Source organism: Purpureocillium takamizusanense, chromosome 12 (genome assembly GCF_022605165.1).
Source record: "Purpureocillium takamizusanense chromosome 12, complete sequence".
Taxonomy (NCBI): Eukaryota; Fungi; Ascomycota; class Sordariomycetes; order Hypocreales; family Ophiocordycipitaceae; genus Purpureocillium; species Purpureocillium takamizusanense.
The window spans coordinates 550,917-575,805 of record NC_063079.1 but is presented as its reverse complement, the minus strand read 5'-3'; the positions used below and the strand labels follow the sequence as shown (position 1 = coordinate 575,805).

The 24,889-nt window shown below is 57.6% G+C and overlaps 11 protein-coding genes across 11 annotated transcripts; 7 read left to right on the top strand and 4 right to left on the bottom strand.

Annotated features, from left to right (window-relative positions):
* Positions 1–293: 293 nt before the first annotated feature.
* JDV02_010395 (uncharacterized protein) lies at positions 294–1,178 on the bottom strand (the record flags this gene model as incomplete). Its single annotated transcript, XM_047992131.1, has 1 exon — positions 294–1,178. One exon carries the CDS (start codon positions 1,176–1,178, stop codon positions 294–296), a length of 885 nt encoding a protein of 294 aa, XP_047848144.1.
* A 3,217-nt stretch (positions 1,179–4,395) lies between these two features.
* On the top strand, positions 4,396–9,466 carry KCS1 (Inositol-hexakisphosphate kinase). The gene is made up of 2 exons (XM_047992130.1): positions 4,396–6,831; positions 6,909–9,466. Exons 1-2 carry the CDS (start codon positions 4,556–4,558, stop codon positions 8,848–8,850), a joined length of 4,218 nt encoding a protein of 1,405 aa, XP_047848143.1. The 5' UTR covers positions 4,396–4,555; the 3' UTR covers positions 8,851–9,466.
* Positions 9,467–10,291: 825 nt separating this feature from the next.
* On the top strand, positions 10,292–10,486 carry JDV02_010393 (uncharacterized protein; the record flags this gene model as incomplete). The annotated part of the gene is made up of 1 exon (XM_047992129.1): positions 10,292–10,486. One exon carries the CDS (start codon positions 10,292–10,294, stop codon positions 10,484–10,486), a length of 195 nt encoding a protein of 64 aa, XP_047848142.1.
* Positions 10,487–10,658: 172 nt separating this feature from the next.
* JDV02_010392 (uncharacterized protein) lies at positions 10,659–11,840 on the top strand (the record flags this gene model as incomplete). Its single annotated transcript, XM_047992128.1, has 4 exons — positions 10,659–10,745; positions 10,831–11,477; positions 11,603–11,630; positions 11,757–11,840. The coding sequence occupies 4 exons, from the start codon at positions 10,659–10,661 to the stop codon at positions 11,838–11,840; spliced, it is 846 nt and encodes a 281-aa protein (XP_047848141.1).
* Positions 11,841–11,876: 36 nt separating this feature from the next.
* JDV02_010391 (uncharacterized protein) lies at positions 11,877–12,634 on the top strand (the record flags this gene model as incomplete). Its single annotated transcript, XM_047992127.1, has 3 exons — positions 11,877–11,960; positions 12,099–12,248; positions 12,374–12,634. The coding sequence occupies 3 exons, from the start codon at positions 11,877–11,879 to the stop codon at positions 12,632–12,634; spliced, it is 495 nt and encodes a 164-aa protein (XP_047848140.1).
* Positions 12,635–12,938: 304 nt separating this feature from the next.
* ALG14 (N-acetylglucosaminyldiphosphodolichol N-acetylglucosaminyltransferase) lies at positions 12,939–14,155 on the top strand. The gene has a single exon (XM_047992126.1). The coding sequence runs from the start codon at positions 13,013–13,015 to the stop codon at positions 14,015–14,017; it is 1,005 nt and encodes a 334-aa protein (XP_047848139.1). The 5' UTR covers positions 12,939–13,012; the 3' UTR covers positions 14,018–14,155.
* On the bottom strand, positions 14,004–15,094 carry RSM25 (mitochondrial ribosomal small subunit component). Its single transcript, XM_047992125.1, has 2 exons — positions 14,563–15,094; positions 14,004–14,473 (listed from the first exon to the last, which is right to left on the bottom strand). The coding sequence occupies exons 1-2, from the start codon at positions 14,937–14,939 to the stop codon at positions 14,092–14,094; spliced, it is 759 nt and encodes a 252-aa protein (XP_047848138.1). The 5' UTR covers positions 14,940–15,094; the 3' UTR covers positions 14,004–14,091.
* Positions 15,095–15,722: 628 nt separating this feature from the next.
* Positions 15,723–17,998, top strand: JDV02_010388 (uncharacterized protein). The gene has a single exon (XM_047992124.1). The coding sequence runs from the start codon at positions 15,869–15,871 to the stop codon at positions 17,672–17,674; it is 1,806 nt and encodes a 601-aa protein (XP_047848137.1). The 5' UTR covers positions 15,723–15,868; the 3' UTR covers positions 17,675–17,998.
* Positions 17,679–18,487, bottom strand: JDV02_010387 (uncharacterized protein). Its single transcript, XM_047992123.1, has 3 exons — positions 18,342–18,487; positions 18,076–18,280; positions 17,679–18,008 (listed from the first exon to the last, which is right to left on the bottom strand). The coding sequence occupies exons 2-3, from the start codon at positions 18,278–18,280 to the stop codon at positions 17,983–17,985; spliced, it is 231 nt and encodes a 76-aa protein (XP_047848136.1). The 5' UTR covers positions 18,342–18,487; the 3' UTR covers positions 17,679–17,982.
* A 178-nt stretch (positions 18,488–18,665) lies between these two features.
* On the top strand, positions 18,666–22,532 carry MTR4 (RNA helicase). Its single transcript, XM_047992122.1, has 2 exons — positions 18,666–21,984; positions 22,043–22,532. The coding sequence occupies exons 1-2, from the start codon at positions 18,878–18,880 to the stop codon at positions 22,221–22,223; spliced, it is 3,288 nt and encodes a 1,095-aa protein (XP_047848135.1). The 5' UTR covers positions 18,666–18,877; the 3' UTR covers positions 22,224–22,532.
* Positions 22,533–23,350: 818 nt separating this feature from the next.
* On the bottom strand, positions 23,351–24,113 carry JDV02_010385 (uncharacterized protein; the record flags this gene model as incomplete). The annotated part of the gene is made up of 2 exons (XM_047992121.1): positions 23,351–23,733; positions 23,807–24,113. 2 exons carry the CDS (start codon positions 24,111–24,113, stop codon positions 23,351–23,353), a joined length of 690 nt encoding a protein of 229 aa, XP_047848134.1.
* Between the last annotated feature and the right edge of the window lie 776 nt (positions 24,114–24,889).

The window sequence follows — 24,889 nt, the reverse complement described above, 5'->3', positions numbered from 1 at the left end:
TTGAGACACCAAGCCATGTACTCCGTACGTACGTAGTAAATAATAGTATATTCGCAGGCTCGGCTCGGTAATCTACCCGTTTCCGCTCCCGTCAAGCTAGCCCCCAAAGTGGTTCATCGGTCATTACTTCATCTTGCATCTGGCGCCATGTGCCTATGGAAGACCGCCAGAAGCTCAGCCTCCGCTCGTGGCTTCTGTCCACCCAGGCTCACTGCCAACCGTCAAGCAAAGTCTTGCAAACGGCAAACCACTTGGGCCTACCCTCAGACACCTAGTCACCGCGCCACCTACACTCAGTACGTCCCCTGCACGAGAGCTAATCGGCCACCATCCGTCACGAGCTGGTTGCCGTCGATGTAAGCCCCCGCGGGACTGACGAGGAAGAGCACCGCGCCGGCAAGGTCCTCCTCGGCGCCGCATCGCATCAGCGGCACCATCTCCTTGGTCATGCCGCCCTCGACGCGGGGGTCGCCGCGCTCGCTCATAAACGGCATGCCGCTGGTCATGTCGCTGGGGTAGAACCCGGGCGCAAGGGCGTTGACGCGGATCGTCCAGTTGGACAGCACCGTGGACAGCTGCTTAAACAAGAGGTTGACCGCGGCTTTGCTCGCGCCGTACGCAAACCCGCTCAGCGGCTTCCGAATGTACCCCCCGATGGAGGAAGTCACGATGACCTGAGACCTCTGCGAAACGTTGCCGCGCTCGTTGCCCCGGCTGAGGAGGGTCAGGAAGGCGACCGTCGTGTAGTATGCGCCCGTGACGTTGACGTGGTATGCGTTGTTGAAGTCGTCCATGTCCGGTCCCCAGAGCCGCTCCTGGAGCTCTTCGATAGACATGCCGTCAATGTCGTTCATTTCTGTGGTGCCAGACATGACGCCGCTGTTCGCGAAGAGGACGTTGATGTAGCCGACCTCCTCGGTCACCTGCGCTGCGGCCGCTGCCAGGGAGTCCTTGGAGATGACGTCGCAGATGATGGTGTGGACAACGTCAGGGTTGGTCGAAGACGCTTTCGTCTCATCGAGCGGCTCCTGTCGTCGTCCGAGGACGTAAACGGCCTTGGCGCCGTTGGCCGCCATGGCGTGGGCCATCATCCTTCCCAAACCCGAGCCACCGCCAGTGATGACGACGACGAGGTCCTTTGCGTGGAACAGCGACCCCGCGTTGTATGTTGGGCCCATGGTGAGATTGCTGTGATTTCCCCCAAGCTATGCTACTTCGTACGTAATTTCAAATATCAGGCTAACCAACGCCCGGAATAGGTTGAAGTAATCGAGATGCCGCAGCCCTTCTACTTATACCTTTGGGGCCCTATCTCATTACTTGGGCGCCTGATCCGAGCTTCCAATCATCGACGTTGTTGGACGCGTTGCCTACCCGTTGGGCGAGAACATCAACTCGGACTTAGGAGCCATCGCGGAGCTAAAGCCCTCGATTTACCGTGCGGACACGGTAAATTCGGATTGTACAGTGTACTTGATCTGTAATAGCGATCCCCATTTCAGTGTCAATTGTTTGCTAAGCATCGTGTGCCTCGATCATAGCGAGCACAGGATACATGCGCGATTAGGCACCGAATATGTGACATAAGACACTGTCCCCGACGTTGAGCATCGTCAGCCTGACCGTGCGAGGTCGGATCGCCAATGACAATGTACTCGTGGAAATTCGTAGAAATACTTCATGTCCCGTACGACATAGGGAGAGCGGCCTCGTCCGCGGTGTAACCCCGAATATTGCCAAGTGTCGGCTTCGTACGACGTGCAGAGTACATGGCGAACATACGAGGGCGAGATCTGCGGATAGCAAAGCTCAGGTCGCCGATACGCATGGCAGATGTGCATCTTCGGGAGAACAGACAGCGACTGGGGAAACCTGGAGGGCTATTGCTGAGGACGACGAAAATAAGGGCCAATACCCCCTAGACAAAGCCAGCTTATCGCCGATCAGAACAGACATAACAGCTCGAGGCTCATGCTGAAGGTGACAGACCATCTCCGTTTCTTGCGAAGAGTCCTAGAATCAAGGATGCTTGTAATGGCATGTAACATCTCACGCTGAAAAGCGGCTGACTGATGGCAGCCAGGGCACGCCAGAGAGAGTATGGTCATTGAACTTGGACCGAGCTGCTGAGTCCGAGGCGCTTATAATCCTGGTCCTTTCTCTACTGATCGCGTTTTTGGTAGAACGACTTCTTCTTCACTGTCGTTTTCGTTGATGTTGTCAGCGCTTATTATCGAGGCTGGGACTCTGGCCAGCACGCCCACATGCGCCATGACCCTCTTGGTAGATTTATGGAGACTCAGTGACGACTGCGAAGACTTGGATATCAGCAGATCCTTCGATGTAAATGCACAAGCGTTTTGCTAAGTGGTGCCGTCTACGGCGGAGCGGCCCAAATGAGTTTTGGAGGGTACAATCACCCGCGATGGGCCGGTCGAACTGTGAGAGCTCACACAACGGCAGCCAGGATATGGATTTCGAGCTTTGCAAAGATTTGGAAGTCCCGAAGCCCCATCGTTTAGTCAGGCCATGGCGGTTATGTTTGGACGATCTGGAGTGAGGGCGATGTGAATGCTGCGCATCAGTGGATCCTCATGTCACGCTGGCTTTGCAAGGAGCGTTGAACCCTACTGGGTCAAACAGATTGTAAAACAGCATCATTGGAGGTTGTCTTGCTAGGGTGAAGTCCTGTCGATGAGAAAGGGGCGGTCAGGGAATCGCTGGCACTAGTGGCAGGGCCATCGAGCTACCGCATGTTGGATGACGTTTGCGAACAAGGCTTGCTCGAGGAGGATGAATGCGACCTGGCAGCAAAGCCTTTAGGACAAAGCAAGCCATTGATCATGGAGTAAGTCCACGATAAAATTGTGAGGACAATGACGAGTATGGTGAAAGCTCCTGGCTGTCACAGGGCGCAGGGCGGCGGCAGGGTCAACCAGGGTGAAAGCCAGCCACCAAGCCAACCTTGTCACGCCATTTTGGCACGGAATGATCTCTGGCCCTTGCTGACTGCATCTCGGACTACACAGTAAGGGGCGGGAAAGATGGCCTTGGTGAAAGAAAGGATCCGACCATCAAAACGAAACGTGAATGGTGGCGTTGTAGCGCTGCCAAGGGGGTCGGTGAGCCAACAAACCTGAAATGACCTCCATGATTGAGTTTTTGCATGACTCGAAATGGTGCAGCCAATGTAGATGTCGAGCGACGTCTCGTGGATTGTTCTCTACATCTCACTATCTCACTTGAGATATAAGGGGAGGAAGGAACGGGGATGTCTGGCGAGAGAAGAGATAACAAGTCTCGCTCACCTTGACCCGTGGTCGTGTCGTGTCGTCCCGTGGCCCCCGCGGCAAGAAGACGACTCGATATCGAGTCGGTGAAGGCGAGTTGGCTGCAAGCAAAGGCAAGGGGCCCTCGTACCTTGCGTGTTTGACATGCGCGTCAAAGACAGAATCTGGCATTGTAGGGCTGCCTCCTCCCGAGCAAGCAAAGGATGGCCAACGCACATACCCCATCTCACGTCGACCTGCCCAGACCGCCGAGATGGATCGCACCAATTGCATCGATAGCCGCGCAGGTCTCACCGGCAGCCCACGATCCATTGGTCGGGGCCACCGGGCGCCGTGAGACGGCTGTTGAACCCACGTGGAGCGGGCGGACGGGGGGGGGGGATGAACGGGATGTCAATCATTGAAAGGCGGGGGGGGGGGGACAAGGTCGAGATCTGGCGTCGAGCTGCGACTGACTGACCGACGGAGCGCCGCCGCTGCGACTTGGCTACGTGGCTGACGCGCCCTGGAATTGGCCAGAGTCGGCTCGTCTCGCATCTGGCTCCGTCGCCAGCCACTCGGTAAGTGTGTTATGCCAGCAGTCGATGACCTGGAAGAAGTCATCGTCGTCGACGTCCTATCCCGTCAAGAGTCGAATGCATGGCGTGCGCTAAAGTAGCAGCACCCCCTCCTTCCCGCCTCAAGCCCCCTCGGCTGCTGGCCCTAGCGCATCCGCGGCAGCCACTAGAACCCCGCCGAGCGGCCTTGTGGCCCAGCCCGCCGCTCCCCACTGGAGGTTGAGGTGTGACGTTGACGTGACTGCGCCTGCACGCCCCCCATCTCCCAGTGGAGCTGGGAGGCCGCACAACCTGAGTACCTGAGGATGGAGCGTGGGCGGGCTTTGACAGCGGCCCTCAGCCAGCCCGGCCCGCTGAAAGGCCCGCTGAAAGGCTGGCTGCCCAGGCTCTGCAATCACTGAAACCCTGGGCACCTCGTCAGTACCAAGGTACTTTGTAGTTCAGTTCCTTCGAGCCGACCTGCCTTTGTACCACAGCAGAGGTCATATACACCGTCACGCCCATCCGAGTCGCCGCTTTTCCCTCCTCCAACTCCCGCCGCCCGCCAGCCCACCCACCCACTTCTTTTTCCCCCCGTCATCAACACCAACACCTCCACGCCCTCTTTTCGCCCCCTTCTCTCGCTCACCACCACTCGCTACCACATCCTGCATCTGCCGCGAATCGTTGCTCCCACGCCGCCGCTCTGCCGCGCCAGATGTTTTCCTCATGTCCAACCCGCCTTCCGAGCCCGAAAATGCCGCACCCCCTGTACCGCTAACGCTCGCTGCCGTTAGCCATGGAAGCCCGACCCATGCCGACGCCCGGGGGTCAGGAGTCGACCACAACAATAACCCTGATAACCGCACCGCAGCCCCTCCACCCGCCGCCGGCGCTCCATCCTCGACTTCGGGTTCGACGAGTACTGGCACGCAACAGCGACCTCCGCCGTCCCAACCACCACAGGTGGATGAGTCGACTGCCCAGCGGCTGCCTATCGCCAACCCGGACAGCCACGACGTCGTCGTCAGCAGCCGCCAGGCTGCGCTTCTAACGAGCCTCGCGCCCCCGGTTCCGGAAGCCGCATCGTCCTCCACGACATCGCCGGTCGACCCCGGCAGGGATGCGATTCCTAGCAGCGCCGATGACATAAAATCCGTCAGCTCAGCAACTGCCACCCCTGGGCCTCCGAGGCAATCTGGCCCATCGTTGCTGACGCAGGCGTTGGCATCTGCCCGTGGCATCCCCAAGCCGCCCAACTCCGCATCGACATCACCGCACGACGTCAAAAGTCGACATCCGCACCCGCACCCGCAATCGTATCCGAACACGAAGCCCGACCCGCCTATCGCCGTCGGCTACACCCACCGTTCGCCCGTCAAGGCAACCTCGCAAGCCTCGGACGTCAGGACGAGCAATGGCGGCGACTCGCCCGTGAAGCGAGGAGCGTCTCAGTCTGGGGCCATGGCCGCTTCAGCCACCATCCCCGTCGCCTCCGCCGTTGCGCCTCGAGAACCAGCCAGCGGCCCATCCTCATACAATCAGCACGGTCTGAGCCATGCCGGAGAGGTGCTCATGGAACACCGGAGTTTCCTCGACAGGGCGAAAGGCCGGGTCTCCACTTCCCTTGAGCTCGACCGCCCTGGCAGCGAGCTACTCAAGACGCGCGCTTTCTCTCACTCGACGAGCCCGGATGAGTCGACGACACCGACAGCGACGCATCCAGCGGCGCCAATCAAGCGAACCACCTCACAAGATGTGCATAGCAAACCTGAAGATTGGACAACTTTCCACCCAAAACCAATCAGGCACGCTCTCACGATGGGCGCCGAGAAAAACGAAAAGGTCTGGTCCATTGGCTCTGGTGAGGGGGAAGGCGAAGATGGCCTGGTGGAGCAATCTGTTGCAGAAGCCATGGCTGGAGTAGAGCACAACGCACGAAGTCGCAAGGCTAGTTATAGCCTGCGGTTCTTCAAAGAAGGCCTGCCCCCCGACGACAAAACAAGGCGCAAGGATCCTCGCACAATTCTGCGTGAGAAATTGTCGCCGACTCTGGAGGACCAGCCCCCGCGGCGAGGTTCTCCCGGGGAGCTGCTCTCGACTGGGCCGATACCGGTAGCAGCGCAGCCGCATCCTACCGACGAGCCCGAGAACCAACAAGCCCGGGTCATCTCGACCGAGCGGGACTATTTCAGCATCACCAAACGAACCGACGAATCTGCTGTGGCTTCAGAATCCGGGCTATTGTCGGGTTCGCAACCACCGGTCCGAAAACAAACGACATTAACGCTGCGCGAACAAGCGCAGACTGCGCCAGCTGTCGAGACTGATCGGCACTTCGAGGTGGCGGTCAAGTCGCCCGAATCTTTACAACCGAGCCAAGAACGCCTTTCCGGTTCCGAAATTGACGGGGATGCAGATGTTGAGGCGGAAGCGGATGAGTCAGGCGAGGAAAAGATCTCGTCGGCTGTCTTCTTACCCCATCACGAGATGCCGGAGGCTCGTATCGTTAAGGGCGAAGGCAAGGGCGCAGCCCACCCGCCGCGTCAAAGGTCACTGTCCCAGAGTAAGACACATCCATGGCTTGTCAAGGCCGACGAGCCTGAGCCCGAGCCCGAGATCAGTGACAAAGATGATGAGCCTCCCCTTGACTTGTCCCGCGTGCGGTCCCGTGAAGCGCCCGTGTCACGAACCGGTGAGCCGTCCCCGGTGAAACCCGACGATTTCGCCATCGAAGACGACCTGGAGGTGAAGAGCCACATCGCCAGCCCCCCACGTCCGTCTCCCGTGAAACAGTACGAGGATCATGTGCATGAGCATCAGCATCAGACCCGTGAACCCCTCGAGGCCATCGAGTTGATCCCATACAAGCATCAGGTTGGGGGACATACCACGATTTGGCGATTCTCTCGTCGAGCCGTGTGTAAGCAACTCAACAACAGAGAAAACGAATTCTACGAGACAATCGAGAGATATCATCGCGATCTGCTGCCTTTTCTCCCTCGGTAGGTCGTCCACATTCCCTATACCTCGTACCGTCGTTTCTTTCGAGAGGACGAAATTGAGCTGACGTTTTGGCAAGATATATCGGTGTCCTCAATGTGACATTTCACAAGCAGCCTAGGAGGAAGAGCGTGGTGAAACGGGAAGAGGCGGCCGCCGCGGAGCGTAAGAGGCTCCGGGACGAGGCGAAGAAGGGACCGGCAAACGGACACGATTCTTCATTAGAGACATCGGGGAATGGGCACACTGATCGACCTCCCGCTCGCGTCGTCAGTCAGTCCCTCGCAAACGCCAGTTTCCAGATTCCCACAGTTACCTTTGACGACAACAAACACATTCTGCCTCGCAACCTTCTACAGCCAACGCCACCGCCCGACGCCTTTCGTCGTCGCAGTAGCTCGGCAACGAAGATGCATCAATCTGACTCCTCGCTTCCACGTCACCGGCCTCAGATGGAAGAGCGGCCGAATAGCTGGGGATATACGACGATCAATAAGCGCCTGCGCAATGAGGTGTTCAACGATGCCTTCTTGAAGCAGCCAGTCGAGGTCCAGAAGCACCGTCGGCCACACCAGCGGTCCATTCCCCGACCCACTCTACAGAGGTTGTTGCGGCCGACGATTTCAGACCCGAATCTAAACCAAGGCATGGAGGTACCTGAGCTTACTCACGATAGCGCACACAGCACGGATGGCACGAAGTCTCAGACTTCACCGGAGATGCCTCCCAGGCTCAGGGGGGAATCTATTAGTGATCTTGGCCCCGACATGGCTCTTCGCCCCAAACAGGACGGCCATGAAGTTCCAGTCAAAGACATCACCGGAACGAGCGCTCCAGAGCCCGAGATTCTCAAGGCCAGGCCGGTGGTGACCAAGAAGAAGCGCCGCTTTTCCGCGGGTGGTCTGCGCCGACGGCCTGAGGATGTACGTGAATCTCGAGGACACTTGAAGTATTTTGAGGAGGCCGATGATGCCGACTACAAAACGCATGATCGGCCTCTCGATGCGTCTGCAGCGGAGGCGACTCTGCAAAATGGACGAGACGATACAGCGGCGAACGGCTCCGCTCAGACCGAGTCAATTCCCACCTCCACATTGGCAAACACCACCGAGGTAGCCTTGGACATGCCGGAGCCGGTTGACGAGTTCAGAAAGATCCCGCGGCCAGTGAACCCCAAGGAAGCCAAAACGGAGGCAAATTCTCAGCAAGATCGAGTAGAGTACTTTTTACTCATGGAAGATCTTACGGCTGGCATGAAGCGTCCGTGTATGATGGACCTAAAGATGGGCACACGACAATATGGCGTCGAGGCCACCCCCAAGAAGCAAAAGTCGCAGCAAGAGAAGTGCAGGGCCACCACCTCGGCCGAGCTAGGCGTGCGCATCTGCGGGCTACAGGTGTGGAATGTGCGCACTCAGACGTATGAGTTCCAAGACAAGTACTTTGGGCGTCGGCTCAAGGCGGGACAGGAGTTCCAAGACGCGCTTCAAAGCTTTTTGTACAACGGGGTAGACCTGGAGAGCATTCTGCAACATATTCCGGTAGTGCTCAAGAAGCTGTCCCAGCTGGAGCATATCGTGCGCGGCCTTCGCGGATACCGCTTCTATGCCGCGAGCCTCCTCATGTTTTATGACGGCGACAACTCTACCGACGGAGGGTACGAGACCATGTACGACTCGACAACGGATGCGGCCACGGATACGGAGGAGTCAAGTCGAAGGAAGCGGAGGAATCCTCGGGAAATTGATTTCAAGATGGCCGACTTTGCAAACAGCCTGACACCGTTCGTCAACCTCGACGACAAGCCCTGCCCGCCACAGCATCCAGACGAACCGGACGGCGGATTTCTCAAGGGCCTGAGAAGCCTGAGGCGGTATTTTCTGCAAATTCAGCGCGAGGTACGCTTGGGGCTTGACCTGAATCCCAATGGCGTCCGAAGCAGCCGTTCACGATTCTCGGCACACGGCGACGGGGCAGGAGATCTGGAGGACGAGTGGGACGAAAGACGGAGAAGTCTATAATGGCAATGCGCGGCCGTGGCTATACACGGGTCGCAAGTCGGTACGATACCCATTCTACGTTTTGGAGACACGCAGATACCCTGTGGCGGCTCGACCTCGGCTGCAAATCGCGAGTCTGGCCCGCAAATGTTTGATCCCGGAACGGCCGCCGGAGTACGTCGATTTCGCTTTTCGCTCATTCGATTCAAGCGCAGCTGAGTTGCATGGCCACGCAGCCCTGAAAGCGAAACAAGGTTGCTATTTAATCTGCGGCGTTCAGGTTTTAATTGCCTTCTAATGTCTTTTCTGTGTACTTTTGGAGCTGGGTTGGACGCGGCATGTCACCGGCGTTGAAGCGCATTCAGACTGGCCAGTGGATGGATGATAAAATACGAGTTGCTTTTTGCGTCGCTCGTTTCTGCGCTCACAAGCGTAGGTCGTTTCGAGAGTTTAGGACGAGTTGTTTTCGTTTCATAGTTTTGACGTGGTAGCAATCATCAAGGCGCGACGGGGATCGGTCGGAACGGGTTTGGGAGTTAAACAGAGTCTGGAGGTAGGACGGACGGCGCGCTCAAGAGGGTATACGTAGATTGTGCTAGACAAAATCACCACCAGTCATGATGTATGAAGTTGCTAGTTTCCTAGCCTGGTCCGTGACTTGCTGGCGTCAAAGGCAACTCTGTGGCACAATGGGCTGTCGAGTTTTGGACGAATATAGACTGAAAGGCTATGAAGGAGGTGGTGGGTGAGCTTCATCCAAAGTTGCTGCAACCGATGCTGCGTTTGCGTCTTGATAAGAGCACGAAGGGCGGCTGAACGTAGATTCACAGGACCAAGCCAAGGGGTTGTTGCACCGTTGAGTGATCAAGGGCACTGCGGCAGAAGGAGTATAATACTGTAGGAACGGATGAGGATTCGCCGCGTGATGATCAATAACACGACACCATCTGCTCAAGGGACCGTGTGATGGCAAGTCGGCGACATCTGGTATACTTCATGCCGCGAGGCTCGCTCTTCCCCGCTGGCCAACGCATGGCTCTCTGAGCAACCCGCCCATGGGGACAGCCCAGCAGTAGAGTATAGGCCTCAGCTTTCACCCGACTCCCTCGCACACTTGCCCCCCGGGGGGGGGTTATCTAACTCAAATGGGGGAACGCAAGAACACTCAATAGAAGGCCATAGAACCGTTCAGGGCCAAAAGGTGAACGAACAGCTACGAGAAAGGACTTGAACGGGGGAGGGAGAGCAGGGCTGTCGCACCTAGCAACAACAGCTGCTCTGTGCAATGCGTCACGACGCACCACCACTGCCTACCTAATAACCAGCATGTTCTCGGTCGCTCCAACACCAACACCAGCACCAACACACGCACGCACACGCACGCACATTCTCTGCCCCCGGGATTTCTACTTCGTACACGCAAGGCACTCTCGTCGGCACGGTTTCCCAGCTTCGCCTACCTATGGCTCACAAGCGCGCTTGCGTCCGCCGCATGACCGCCTTCTTCTTCTCCTTCTACTGCTGCTGCACCGCCGCCGCACATCTTCTCCTGCTCATTTTGTCCCTCCTCGTCGTGCTCCTCGACCACAACAACAACGAGACGGTCGTGGCGCTCACCATCACGTTTGACAACCAGTTCGCCGTGCACGTGTTGTGAGCTCTATCTTAAGCCCAGACACCTTGGACCTGGTGGCAACAGACGGGGGAAGCAAAAGAGACTGTACTGTGCTCGTCCCGCCCCGTCGGGAAAACGGGCTTTGAAGAGAATGATGAGTGACGATGAGGAAGAGGGGAGAGAGACGACGACGCGTCGGGTGATGAGCTGGGCGATGGAGGTTCCCACCCGTGAGGAGCGCGAGGATCCGTTTGCGGGCGATGGCTTTGACGCGCGTCGGGCTTCTGCCATTGCTGCTGCTGTGAGTACACTTGTTTTCCCCCATCCATCGCATCGTTCGGTTCGTGGTGCTTGGGCTTGTGTTGCTGACGTTGGAGGGGGGAAAGTCCTCTGTAGACGACAATACCATCCTGGGTGGTGACGATGATGGTGACGATGGCGTCGACAACGACCACCAGGACACCACCATCCTCACACAGGGCCAGGCGGCCCATCAAGGCGAAGATGCAGCAGCAGAAGACGTCGATGACTATCCTGCCAACCTGCCTCCCCGGCCCCCCGGCCGGCTCAGCTTTGTGCGCCCCGGCACGCCGCAGTTTGGCGTCGGCGGCGGTGGCTCCTACTCCTCCTCCCGGCCGCCGTCGAGGGCCTTCTCAGTGCGTAACCTTGACCCCCGCCGTCGCCTCCGCCTCTTCCTGCTGGGTGACGACCGCCGCGACGGCAGCGGCAGTGCCGCTGCTGGCGGTGATGGCAGTGCTAGTAGCAACAGCAGCAGTGGCAGGATCGGACGGCAGCAGCGGCAGCGGCGGCGGCAGCGGCAGTCGCTCTCGGCAAGGATCATGGGCTTATTCAGTCACAAGCGAAAGGTATCGGCGTTGTCGTCGTCTGCGGACCAGCAGGCTGAGGCGGTAGCTGCTGCTGCTGCGGCGGCGGCGGCGGCGGGTCGCGTCGTGACCGTACATCTGCCGGATCCGATTCTTCTCAAGTTTCTCTTTGTGGGCGGTAAAGGCGCAGGCCAGACTTCGCTGCTTGTGTACGTACGACCAGGCACCAACACGACCGCCGCCTCCTCCTCCTCTTCCTCTTCTCCCTCTTTCCGCACGTATCCCCCTTTCGTCGTACGTGTCTTTGCCAGTCGCTGACCTGCCTTCGATGTAGCAAGGCTTATTACAACTTCTTCCCCGACGTGAGTGTCTTGTCTTCTCTCCCCTACGAGCTTCTCAGATGTGAGGCTAGTGTCGTTGTGCTGGTGTAGTTCTTGTTTGTGTGTTGTCGCGGCAGCACACGACCGGACTGACCTCCATGACCGCAGACCGTGGGCAGCCATCGGCCCAACTATGTGGCCTTTTACCTACCGCGCCGGTTCCACGACAAGGCCGTGTCCATCGAATGCTAGGATACTTCGGGCGCGCCGGACCTCAACACCGTGGAGATGGTGCGGGCGCACTGCTTCGACGCCGTGTTCTTGTGCTTTGACGTGCAGAATGGCATGTCGATGCGCAGCATTGTTTCTTGGGTATGCCGGATAGAGTCGACTCTCCCTCTCTTTCTTTCCTTCTCTCTCACCCACAGTCTCTCTGTCTCACTGGTGAGCAGAGAGCGGAAGAGGGAAACGCCACCAGAGGAGGCTGACTGACGATTTGTCTGCATCCAGTGGACACACGCACGAGCCCGGGCGTTTACAAAGGAGTCTCCGTTCCAGATGGGCTTCGATCCCTTGCTCCATCTCGTGGGCCTGAAGAAGGACCTGCGCCTGAACATACCCGCGGGTATGAGCGCGTCTCACTTTGTCAACACCTCCGACGTGAGTTTCTCTCTTCTTTTCCTCCTCCTCCCTGTGGCTTTCGGGATCGGCTTTCACCGGCTTGTCTGTCGCCGTGGTTCTCTTTGCTAACCAGGGGGATATGTTTTTGGCCGTGTGTCACCCAGGCCCAAGCCGCGGCCGCGAGTATCGGCGCGCACCGCTACATCGAGTGCTCGGCCAAGACGCACGAGGCCATGGACGCGCTGTTTGATGACGCGGGCCGTGAGGCGACGAGGCGGTACATTGCGCGGTCGACGAGGGCTGCGCGCGCGGCGGCGGCGGAGGCGGAAGAGGCCGCCGCTCAGGCGCAGACGCAGACGCAGCAGGCGCGGGTCGAGGAGGGCGAACGGAGTGAGTCGCCGCAGAAGCGGCAGAGGTTCCAGTGAGGCAGGCAGGCAAGGTGATGTGCCATCACAGTGTTTTGTGGTGGAGCTGGAAAGACGATTGGGGGCTGTTGTCGCACAATCAGCCACTTGGCGGACTGTGTGCTTTTGTAGAGTAGAAGCGGTGCAGCCCCCAATGAGCACATCCAACCTCAAATGCAATGGATTTTATAAGGTTGTTGGTGCATAGAATGTGCTAGTTGTGAATAGCGTCTAGACTTTGCTGGCCTAGGTTCGCTTCTCAGGAATAAATCCGTATCTAAACATGTAATTGGAATTGAACACGTGCACCACCATGACTTGACGACTCGGACTCCATCACACGATTAAGTCTACCACCGCCACCACCAAGACGCCTCAAAACATCAGCATCCGTCAGACATGGGCCGCGACGCACTCGCCCGGTGCGGGCTGTTTGCGATAGCGGCCGCCGCCGGTGCTGCAGTCCTTGGGCATCTCATCCGTGCCATGAGCAGTAGGACGACGCTGCTCACGATCGCGTCGCTGCTCATCCTCTTAACCATCATCATCACCGTAAGAAGTCCCTTTCACCACAATGGCATCGCATTGCATCTTTGCTTCAAAAAGCACACGCGACTAACACCCCTGCAGACCCGTCACGCGCAAATCCTTCGTCGTCGCCGCGCAACGCCATGGCCCAAGCCGCCTTTCCAGCAGCACCACTATGACAACGACGACGACGACGATGATGATGATGATGATGACACCAGAGTCCGCCGCCATGACTACTTCCTCTTTGTGCTCGGCTCCGGCGGCCACACAAAGGAGATGCTCATGATGATGGACGACGGCTTCTGCCGCTTCGCCGGCTCCCACCGCCGCTACCTCATCTCCAGCGGCGACAACATGTCGGCGCACCACCTGCGCGACTACGAGGCGCAGCTCGCACAGCTCTGCCGCCGCCGCGGCACCTCGCCCGGCAGCTTCGACACGCGGGTCGTGACGCGCGCCCGCCGCGTCCACCAGCCGCTCTGGAGCACGCCCGTCACGGCGCTGCGCAGCGTCGTCGACATCTTCCCCGCGCTGCTGTCGTCGCCGCCACATGAGGCCCACGCCGCCGCGCACAACCGCCACCGCCTGCCCACGCGTGTCTTCTCCAACGGGCCCGCCACGGGCTTCTTCGTCGCCCTCGCCGTGCACCTGCTCAAGGTCGCCGCGCTCGTGCCCGAGGAGAGCATGCTCTTTGTCTACGTCGAGTCGTGGGCGCGCATCTCGACGCTGAGCCTCACCGGCAAGCTGCTCTACTACACGGGCTTGGCGGATGCGTTTTACGTGCAGCACGCCGACGTGGCTGCCGCCTACGGTTTGGTGAATGCGGGGGAGATGGTCTTCAATGCCAGGAGGCCCGACGTGACCGAGACATGACAAGCGCGATTGTTTCTTGATACATTTTGGTTGTACATGGTTATATACAGGCCGGCGCTCTCTAGCGGCGCTTCTCATGCCTTTGTTGCGGCTACGGGTTCCCCTTCGGTTGTTTTTTCTGCGTCCTCCGAAGCCGTCTCCGTCTCCGTCTCCGTCTCGGCGTCGTCCTCCATTTCGAACGTCGCAACCTCCGCGTTTGCCTTGGCCTCGCGTTCGGCCGTCATTTTGCCGGCCCAGATCTTCCAGTTCTCGAATTCCTGATCCTCGAGCTGCATGCCCACATCCAGCCTCGATTTGCCAAAGTAGGCGCCCACGTGGCGGGCCTCTTCGATGGCCACGCGCTTCTCAATCTCCTCGGCCTGCCGCAGCCTATAGAACTCGCGCCGGACGACGTCGTACGCTTTTCGCTTGCTCATCTTTTCGTTTTGCATCAACCACAGCTGACGTTGTATGACGCTGCATTTCGTTTCCCGTTAGTCCCAGCTGGCGTGGATAGAGAGGGGGCAAAAGCCAAAGCGTTGCGCCCTGCACAACAAGGTACTCACCACTCGCCCGACAGGGGCATACCCGGCTGCCGCAGCCCCTTGCTCCAGTCGCAGAGCTGGTGGTCCTTGCCGTCCAGCTCGAGAACGATGCGCGGCCGGGCCAGCTCCCACGGGTGGTCCTTGTAGAAGTCGGTGCGAAGCGCGTCCTCGACGTAGACGATGCGCTGCGGGCGGTAGAGCTTCTTGGGCCGCGTGCTTTTGGGGTCGGGCATGCGGTGCCGCGGCGTGACGTTCCGCACCAGTGTCTCAGCAGGCGGTACCGAGGTCATGACCTGATACCAGGGCGGCTGCGCGACGAAATGCCCCGGCATCATCGGCTGGCTGAGTTCCTGGGCGACGGCCTTGAGGACCCCCGCGGGTCGTATCTGTCGGCCCATGGCCGCTGCTGTCCTTGTCGCTAGAGCCCGCTGTCGAGTCTGGATGCTGTAGACGAGTCGTCGCACTCGGATCCGTGCTGCGGTCTGTCCTTTTCGGAGCAATTGGCGGATCGTTCTGCGGTGTTTGTGAGCCGGGCTGCGTTGCTGGTGGTGTGTCGCGATCGCATGCGTTGCTGGTCGCCGGGAAATTTTGGGGTGCCGGCGAATCGTATTGCCGACTGGCCGGGCCGCCTTTTAGACTTGCAGCGCCGCGAGCTCGCTATACGTGGGCTCTCCTACTCCGTACCTCGCGACGCTGGTTATTTACGATATGTATAGAGTGGCCCTGTATGAGTTTAAAGGAAACCTGGAAGAAGAGAAGCTGGCCCTTTACTCACAGGAACGGCATTCTTGTTTTTATTAATAGGGATTTCGTTTGTGAGAAAATATTGTTATGTAAATGAATGAGATCCAGCCACTAGCTAGAGAGTGTCACCGAACTTGATTCAAGGCTGTATTTTTCCAATTGAAACTAGATCTTCAGTATGGCTAAGGATGTCGCACATTGAACACATCAGAGTTTAAAAAAAAGACATCACAGGTCGCCCCACACATTATCCATAGGTTTTCGAGACTTCGGCCGTGCTTATTGTGATGCCGTCAAGTTTTCAACGTGCTGGGGAGCCGCCTGCCAGCCAGTTACCCTGGATGAGCCCGCTACTTGAAAGTGCGCACCTAGGTATAATGAGCTGGACGCTGGGCGCGCTAACGTACCCAGCGGCAGAGACGCTTTTTCCGTCGGCGGCCCCACCCCCAATTCGTTCGACAGCTCGCCAAAATCGTAGGCAACTTGGACTATTCAAGCACCCAGCGCTCAACACCCTGGACGCCGACCGTCGCCGCGCGAGAAACTCTCTTTGTGACGTCCGGGCCACAATGAGGAACGACCCATGAAAATACGCAGTCGAGTGGACGGGTCCGTCTGCGGCGCGGTCCTCGCAAACCGTCCGAGGGCGACCCTGAGGTCCGTCCAGACGACATCCCAGAGGACCTTCTGCAACAGGCCGACGCCTCCAGCAAAAGTCCTTGCGCAACCGACGACTTGCCCGAGGACCTCAATATGGCTGCTATCAACCTTTATGCCCGTCCCCAGAGACTGCCAGCTGCGTCCTTCCCGGCAGGACGTGCGGCAGTACAGCGTCGCCACGGCGGTTGCCTCCGGCTCGAAACCAATGGCCCATCGACAGGCGCCATTGCCGGCGCACAACACCAAACAGCTTTTGTCATTTGTTGACGGTAGAGACGAGGGCACTGCGGAGGAGCACTTCGACTTCCATCGCGATCCGTATCGGAGGGGCTACGCCATGCCCGACGGACCAAACCTGCGCGTGTCCGACAAGAAACACGATGTGGAGTATCCTTCCCGTGACGAAACGCTCAGAATCACCGACAATACCCAGCAGCGGCTTGCGCGGCTCTACGCGGCCATCGGGCAGAGGCTGCGCCACCCCAATCGGGTGTCCCTGGACGCGATATACAAGCTATACGGCGAGCTGCCTGAACCACGAATGCTGCGTTTGACTTGGCAATGGAGGAATCGACTATTGAAGGTCATGGGCACGCCAAGAAAACGAGACATGGAGTCGATGCTTCGCTACTTTGCGCTCCTTGCCGACGTCAAGAACGCTGGCCTCACCCTGCGACGATCGCACTGGAATTTCGCCCTCGCCTTCGCCACCAAATATGCCGCTCGAACGACGGCACAAGAGATGGAGTCAGCCTTGCGGCTCTGGAGAGAAATGGAAAAGGAGGCAAACGTTCTGGGAAACGACGTCACATTCAATGTGCTTTTCGACGTTGCGGCAAAGGCGGGCAACTTCACGCTCGCGGACATGATATACAAGGAGATGGAGAAGCGGGGCATCGAGTTCAACCGGTTCCACCACGTCAGTCTCATTCACTACTTTGGCTTGAAGCTCGACTCTGGAGGCATACGCGCCGCCTACAAGGAGATGGTAGAGTCTGGCGAAATGATTGACACGGTTGTGCTCAATTGTGTCATCTCCGGTCTTTTGCGGTGCGGCGAGGAGGAGGCGGCGGAAGAAACCTACGAGCGGATGAAGAAAGGCCACGCCCTCGCCTCCGAAATGCCACAGCGCGATTACATGATGAACAAAGTCATCACGAGGGTCCTTATGATGTTCACTAAGGTCGGCAAGCAGCACCCGGAGCTCAGAGAGAAGCTGCAGACAAACGTACGGCTCACGCCAGACCTGCATACATATAAGCTGCTGGTGCAGCACTACGCCACCAGGGTGGGCAATCTCAACAAAGTCGCCCAGTATCTCGACGAGATGAAGCATCTAAAAGTACCGATACACCCGACCATCTTCCTTGCGCTCTTTAAAGGGTTCTACATGCACGGTGGCTTCTCCGGCTCCGATTGGAGCGAGCAGAGGCTCCAGGGCGTCTTGTCTGCACTATACCAGGCTCGCGATGAGCACGCCAAGGCCTTCCGAATCGATCGCTGGGTCGTCATATGGGCTTTGAGGGCTGTCAAAAAGTGCTCATCGACTGAGGCTGTGGTGCAGACGTTTGATGCCATGTCCCAGCGGTGGGACATACCACCGGAGCGCCAGCAATTCATGCATGCCATATTCGACAACATCATCCAAGACAAGGACATGAAGTCGCCATGGGGTAAGTGGGACGGGTCGACGCATCGCCGAGGCAAACGAGATGGGTCGTGGCTATGATCAGAGCCACTTTACATGTACACTTCATCTGCATATAGCAATACCCCAGTCGCATTTGTATTCCAGCCCATTGTCTTGGGGCGCGACGCCGTGAATGAAGCACGAATTTGCATATCGCAGGGCGTCATATCGGTTTCGAATGTGGCTAAGCACGGCACGTGTCGATCGTATCGATTCGGGCTGACAAATGGAACTTTGTTTACAGTGATATCGACCGCTGCCCAACAGTCTATCGAATATGCCGGGACAGCTGCTCCAAACAATATCTTCCTCGCCTTGAACAAGCCACCCAGATTTCCGTCTCAAGCTTACTGCTCCTTGTAGGTCTGGTAGACTGAACTGCCTGTCAGCGGGTGAAACGGATTCGGCGGGCCTCGAGGGGCAAAAGCGCGCAGACGCACCGGCAATGCCAAAGGGAGCGAGGAAGCCCGTGGCCATGAAGGACCAGAAGCCGAGACCGAAGTACTTGCTGCGCGGGTTGAAGGGGATGTTGGTGTAGGGGCCCTCGGGGTAGTGGTACGGCGAGGACATGCGAGCCCGGGTGGCGTGGAAGCCTCGGCGGGAGACAAGCGACGTCGTCGTGCGGGCGGCGGCGCGGGAGAGCATCTGCGGGCGGTCAATTAGCTTGATGGGTGCTTGGGCGTGTGTCGGAGAGGCGCGCGCTCACCTTGGAAGAGCGGAGCGGATCGCGACGAATGGTTTGAGATCTTTGATGCGTACAGAGGTCGTGACGGTATCCGAGGTAAGGATAATCGAATGAGGTCAAAAGCAAAAGGCTTGGCTCAATTGGGTCACGTGCGCCATCACCTGTCGTAAACGTCCGATGATTGGGTCAAGTTCGGGCTTGAGGAACAGGCGGAGGAAGCCAAAGAATCGAGATGCACCAACTAGCTCACCGCCTACGCCCGGGGCCTGACGATTTTCTTTCTGCCGCGGTCTCCCCCAGCCAGCCCACGTCTTTTTTTGAGCCTGGCCTGCCCACCACCTGCGACGCATCGCCGATTTTGCAGCTTGCAGCTGCGTTTGCGTTTACGTGGACACCATTAATTTGCTGGCGCATTCGCACCCCTGGACGCCAGACGACAGAAACTTTGCATAGCGACCCTGGAATTTGGCATATCTTTCCGAGCGCACCGCCCGTAAGAAGCAGCTTCGACTGATTTAACCGCGCGACCCCCGGCGGCAAGCCGACAGTGGCCCAACATGGATGACATGTTCGACGTGTTTGAGGGCAAGCCTGGCCCTCAAAGCGACAGCGAGGAGGAGCAGGTGCCACAGTGCCCGCGCAACCGCGACAAGACCAAGAAGAGAAAAGCCGACGAGGCCATGAATGGCGCATCGACCGAGCAGAAGCAGCCCGCTGACGACGAGGACATGGACGCCAACGAGACGACATCCAAAGACGACGAGTCCGATGAAGAAGACTCGGACACACCCAGTCAGCAAGACAAGAAGCGGAGGAAAAAGGAGGACGGCGTGGGGCCCGTTTTGACTGATACCTTCCAGACGGCCGAGTCGAGAGAAGTCGCCGGAGCCACGACGCTGCTGCCGCAGGAATCCTCTCTCGTGCTGTCACACAACATCCAGCACCAAGTCGCGCTGCCGCCGGACCTGGACTACGAATACGTGCCGCTGTCGGAGCACAAGTCGCCCGAAGAGCCGGCGCGGACGTGGAATTTCAAACTCGACCCTTTCCAGAGCCTGTCAGTGGCGTCGATTGAGCGCGAGGAGAGTGTATTGGTGTCGGCGCACACGAGTGCCGGCAAGACGGTCGTCGCCGAGTACGCCATCGCGCAGTGCCTCAAGCGGAACCAGAGGGTCATTTACACGAGCCCTATTAAGGCCCTGAGCAACCAAAAGTTCCGAGACTTTGACGCCATCTTCGGCGACGTCGGCCTCATGACGGGCGATGTCACCATCAACCCCACCGCCAGTTGCCTGGTTATGACGACGGAGATTCTGCGATCTATGTTATACCGCGGCTCCGAGATTATGCGCGAGGTGGGATGGGTCGTTTTCGACGAGATCCACTATATGCGCGACAAGACTCGTGGCGTTGTCTGGGAGGAGACCATCATCATGCTTCCCGACAAGGTCCGCTATGTTTTCCTCTCGGCCACTATTCCCAACGCCTTTCAGTTTGCCGAATGGATCGCCAAGATACATCATCAAGCGTGCCACGTCGTCTACACGGACTTCCGACCGACGCCACTGCAAAACTACTTCTACCCGTGTGGTGGAAAGGGTGCGCGGATGGTGGTTGACGAGAAGGGTAACTTCAATGAGAGCAACTTTAACACCGTCATGCAGGAAGTAGAGGACCGTAAGGGCGCTCAATCAAACGACATCAACGCTAAGCTCAAGGGCAAGGGCAAGAACAAGAAGACGAACAAAGGCGGCGGTCCCGATGAGGGATCGGACATTTACAAAATCATCAAGATGACCATCAAGAAGAAGTTCAACCCTGTCATCGTCTTCAATTTCAGCAAAAGGGAGGTCGAGGACCTCGCGATCAAGGTTGGAAATCTCGACTTCAATGACGACTCGGAGCAGGCCATGGTCGAAAAGGTCTTTAGGAGCGCCATTGACAGCTTGTCAGAGGAGGACCGCGAACTGCCCCAGATCGTGCACTTGTTGCCACTTCTCAAGCGTGGCGTCGGCGTTCATCATTCCGGGTTGCTGCCGATTTTGAAGGAGACCATCGAGATCCTATTCCAAGAATCCCTGATCAAGGTGCTTTTCGCCACGGAGACCTTTTCTATCGGCCTCAACATGCCAGCCAAGACGGTCATCTTCACGCAGGTCACCAAGTGGGATGGCGTCAAGAGGCGACCCATCACTTCGTCCGAGTACATTCAGATGGCTGGTCGAGCTGGACGACGTGGTCTAGATGCCCGTGGTCTTGTTCTCATGATGATCGACGACAAGCTGGAGCCGGAAGTGGCCAAGGAAATCGTCACAGGCCACCAGGACAGGCTGAACTCGGCGTTCTACCTGGGCTACAACATGATTCTCAACCTGTTGCGAATCGAAGCCATCTCGCCAGAATTCATGCTCGAGCGGTGCTTCCACCAATTTCAGAACGCGGCGAGCGTGCCAGCCCTGGAAAAGGAGCTTATGACCTTGCAGCAGGAACGGGACTCCCTTGCGATCCCAGACGAGGCCACCATCAAGGACTACTATCAAATCCGCCAACAGCTCAACACGTACACGGCCGACATGCGCGCCGTCATTCAACATCCTCAGCATAGCATCGAGTACCTGCAGCCCGGCCGGCTGGTGCAGATCTACAACCCCAAGGTGTCCCCTGACAACGTGGCCGGCGGCCAGGACTTTGGCTGGGGCGTCATTGTCAAACATGAGCTCCGCAAGGCGCCTAAGCTTGGTGAACCCGAACATGCCCCGCAAGAGTCTTATGTTGTGCAAGTCTTGCTACCCCTGTCGGCGTCCAGCTCCGCGGTGTCTCTGAGCCACCCCTCGGCGGAGATGCAGCCCGGTCTAGTGCCGGCCAACGGAGACGAAGAAGTCATTTACGAGACTGTGCCTTGCCTGCTAAGATGCGTCAAGGCCATTAGTCAGATTCGCATCTTCCTGCCCAAGGATGGCCTGAAGACCGATGAGGACAAAGAAACCGCATTCAAGTCTCTCGCCGAAGTCAAGCGTAGGTTTCCTGACGGCGTGCCGATCCTCGACCCGATTGAAAACATGGACATTACGGACGAATCCTTCAAGAAGCTTCTGCGCAAGATCGAGGTGCTTGAGTCTCGGCTCCTGTCCAACCCGCTGCATCTGTCGCCGCTGTTGCCCTCGCTCTGGGACCAATACCACGCCAAGGTGCAGGTCTCGGAGAAGGTCAAGGAGAAGAAGAAGGCCATTGCCAAGGCGCACAGCATCGCGCAGATGGACGAGCTCAAATCGCGCAAGCGCGTCTTGCGGCGTCTTGGGTTCATCAACGACGCCGAGGTCGTGCAACTTAAGGCGCGAGTCGCCTGCGAGATCTCGTCGACCGAGGGCCACGAGCTGCTCTTGTCAGAACTGCTGTTCGATCGCTTCTTCAACGAACTGACGCCGGAGACGATCGCCTCTATCCTGAGCTGCTTCATCTTTGACGAAAAGGTGGAGACACAGGCACTAAAGGAAGAGCTGCAGAAGCCGTACCGCGAAGTCCTGGCCAAGGCACGCATCGTGGCCAAGGTCAGCCAGGAGTGCAAGCTGGATGTGAACGAGGAAGATTACGTGCAGAGCCTGAAATGGCAGTTGATGGAGACGGTTTACGCATGGGCTAACGGCCGGCCGTTCTCTGAGATCTGGTAAGTTGCCTTGGTATCGTGAGACGACTTTGCACCGTCAGCGGCTAACATGATGAAGCAAAATGACAAACACGTATGAGGGCTCGCTCATCCGCCTGTTCCGCCGGCTGGAGGAGCTACTGCGGCAGATGGCCCAGGCCGCCAAGGTCATGGGCAACGATGACCTGACGAAGAAGTTTGAGGAGAGTCTGCAGAAGGTGCGCAGAGACATTGTTGCCGCACAGAGTCTGTACCTGTAAGCGCTGGAGGCAATATTACGCGGGTCTCCGGGGCGAGGGGGAGTTTGCATTGGGTACCTATTTTATCTGGCGTCAAACATCATGGGCGGCGCACGGCTTCATTTGCATGATTGACGGTGAGGGTCTCTGGGGTTTGTCATGGCACGCTCATGTCACGTTAGTGTATATATGTTTGTAGGAGTGAGAGCGACAGTCGTAGCAGAGCCAAGTGGCGGATGCAGGACCCGAGTTCGGCGCTGCCTTGCCTGCCCTCAGGAGGCAGATTCTCAATGATACGATAATCTCATTTTCGCCACGAGCTATGTGCCGACAACTCCAAACACGCTTCGCTACAGAGAGTCAAGAAAGAAAGGAGCCTTGACCAGGTGGATGGACACTAAGTGTCTTGCAGTCGTTCAGACTTTTCATCCAGGCCAGACCACTTTGGTTTTCCATCGAGAATGTCTTTTACGCGTCGTGAATAGAAGATGTGTTGCCTGTCAGTCGCCGAATCAGCTATTCGTGTGTTGCCACCGCTAAATCCGACCATTATACACCGAACGAGCCGCATGTCAGTCATTCAGCCAGACCCCCCCCTCCCGACGAACAAACGAACAAAACGTACCTCGCGTCAAAGTTCTCGCGCAGCTCCTAAGCAATTCGTTCCCCGCGTTCTTTCAGCATCTAAAAGTCGATCGAGATGGAGACAAGACGATGTCAACGGGCGTGGCCCTGAGTCGTGACGTACATACCTAGCTCGAGGGCGTCTCCGCGCCGGAGTCAACGTGATGTCAAGACTTTCTTTAGTGTTTTGGCGTCGCCCCGTTGGTGTAAGCGCAATGTATACTCAAAACAGATCTAACGGTCCACATCCATGTCGGCTATCCATGGTCACTTGATATGCATTCATACAAAACGTGATTTTGCACCGTAACGCGATGGGAATCTTTTTGCAGCGTCAGGACCACCATGAGCGTGCAAGGTGTCCACGCTTCCGGTGAAGGGAGGGGGACCTCTTGCACAACGCCATCAAAGCTGCGTGCTGTGGAATGTGTGTGCCTCTTCTCTCCGCCACTATTCTAGTCGCCGGGCCGTCTAGGCCAAGGAACAAGATCGCAAGCCATGAACAATTGTGTGAAAAAAAAAAACTATCCAAGGAGCCCCCTTTGAACATCCCCAGAAGCCGGACGAGGAAGATGGTGCGGATCGAGATGCTGCGCCCTCCCCATCGCCTTTTGCACGTCGACCCCGAGCCCCTCGAACAGTCGTCCCAAATCGGGGTACCGCTTCATGGCCAATCCCACGTGCTCCAAGTTGAGCTCCTTGGCATGACACTTGATGACGGCCCCGTGCCTGCGGGCCAACAGCCTCAGATCGACCGAGTCGTGGAGACTAACCCTCGTCGCCGCGGCACAGAGCTTGCTCTTGAAGAGAAGGAAGGGCTTGAGGAAGGAACTCGTGCCGGGGCCGAGGGAACGACCGTGGATGGCCACGTGGTTGCAAGCGCCGGCGCCCAGGGCGTGTCGTGATCCTGGAGACAGAGGGAATACCAATTAGCGTTTCCCGCTATGACGAGAACCTATATATGTTTGGGTTCCACTCACCTGGGAACCTTTCGAAATACATTGCCACCACAACAGCATCCCGTCCGTCGGGGCGGTCAGACCATTGGAAGGCTACATGGTCTTCTTGTCGACTCCGGGAGGGGATCGCTTGGAAGCCGTGGCGGCTGGTCAAGAGCTGCATGATCTGAGCCTTGGACGCCGAAACCAAGCAGTCAACCCCCTTGCTCTCGCGGACACCGCCGGTGGCTCCGATGGCGTACCCCCCAAAGATGCCAAAGCGTATGTGTTCTCGGCCCAACACCCGATGCAGGGCGATGGCAGCGTCGTTGAGGCGTTCCTGGATCATTTTTGTTGGGGCGAAGACACAACGTGTAAGTGGATTAGAGAGATGTGGTAACAGCTGAGGATGCGGTCGAAGTGTTTCTGGGTACAGATTTTGAATCAAGCAGAAGGGGCAGCCAAGTCCACTTACCTTTTTATATATCGCCGTCGGAGCCTCTGCTTCTGGTCTTTACACCAAGGCCCTTTGTTTCCAGAGGCGAAAGGATGGTCGCCTGCCTTCATGTACTTTGTAGGCCAGTATGCTGTTTCAAAGTCCCTTCTACTTGATATGGATTGCCCAAGGCTATGCACAGGACGGGGCTCCTGCCTGTCTCTTTCAACGCCTCGTCGTGCGCTGGCCTGCGCTTACACCTCCTTTCGAACCATTGAACAGGTCGAGATCGAGATGGGCAGCCATTCACACCTTCATTGTCGCCACCCTTTGTGAAGGAACTACTCCGTAATCTGGTGCGGATCTACAGTATAGGCTTAGTACTGTACCAGTCATTACTGGATTACTTGGTGCTATGTAGTTGACGGTTGCGGGAGGCTTGAAATCTCAAAAGTCCCGATCGCAGGACCTTTGATGGTTTGCCGTTTGCTACGCACCGAGGGTCACCACCACCCAACTGCACAATGACAGCCAAAGCGAATCCTCACTTTGTTTCCCTAGAGGCTCGTCCAGGCCAAGTCGAGGTCAGCGACTTCAGCAGGATACACGGGTGTACGCCTGAGAGGGCGTCAAGAAGCCACACGCATTACTCGACGACGTTTCTGCGAAACGGTATCAAGTTGATGGCC

Excerpts from the sequence above, each read along its gene's own strand:
- KCS1 (XM_047992130.1), top strand. The coding sequence starts at position 4,556 with ATGTCCAACCCGCCTTCCGAGCCCGAAAATGCCGCACCCCCTGTACCG. Across the intron at positions 6,832-6,908 it reads CTGCTGCCTTTTCTCCCTCG|ATATATCGGTGTCCTCAATG; the intron begins GTAGGTCGTCCA and ends CGTTTTGGCAAG.
- ALG14 (XM_047992126.1), top strand. The coding sequence starts at position 13,013 with ATGGGCCGCGACGCACTCGCCCGGTGCGGGCTGTTTGCGATAGCGGCC.
- RSM25 (XM_047992125.1), bottom strand. The coding sequence starts at position 14,939 with ATGGGCCGACAGATACGACCCGCGGGGGTCCTCAAGGCCGTCGCCCAG. Across the intron at positions 14,474-14,562 it reads ATGCCCCTGTCGGGCGAGTG|CGTCATACAACGTCAGCTGT; the intron begins GTGAGTACCTTG and ends AACGAAATGCAG.
- JDV02_010388 (XM_047992124.1), top strand. The coding sequence starts at position 15,869 with ATGAAAATACGCAGTCGAGTGGACGGGTCCGTCTGCGGCGCGGTCCTC.
- JDV02_010387 (XM_047992123.1), bottom strand. The coding sequence starts at position 18,280 with ATGCTCTCCCGCGCCGCCGCCCGCACGACGACGTCGCTTGTCTCCCGC. Across the intron at positions 18,009-18,075 it reads CGCTCCCTTTGGCATTGCCG|TCTACCAGACCTACAAGGAG; the intron begins GTGCGTCTGCGC and ends CAGGCAGTTCAG.
- MTR4 (XM_047992122.1), top strand. The coding sequence starts at position 18,878 with ATGGATGACATGTTCGACGTGTTTGAGGGCAAGCCTGGCCCTCAAAGC. Across the intron at positions 21,985-22,042 it reads CGGCCGTTCTCTGAGATCTG|CAAAATGACAAACACGTATG; the intron begins GTAAGTTGCCTT and ends AACATGATGAAG.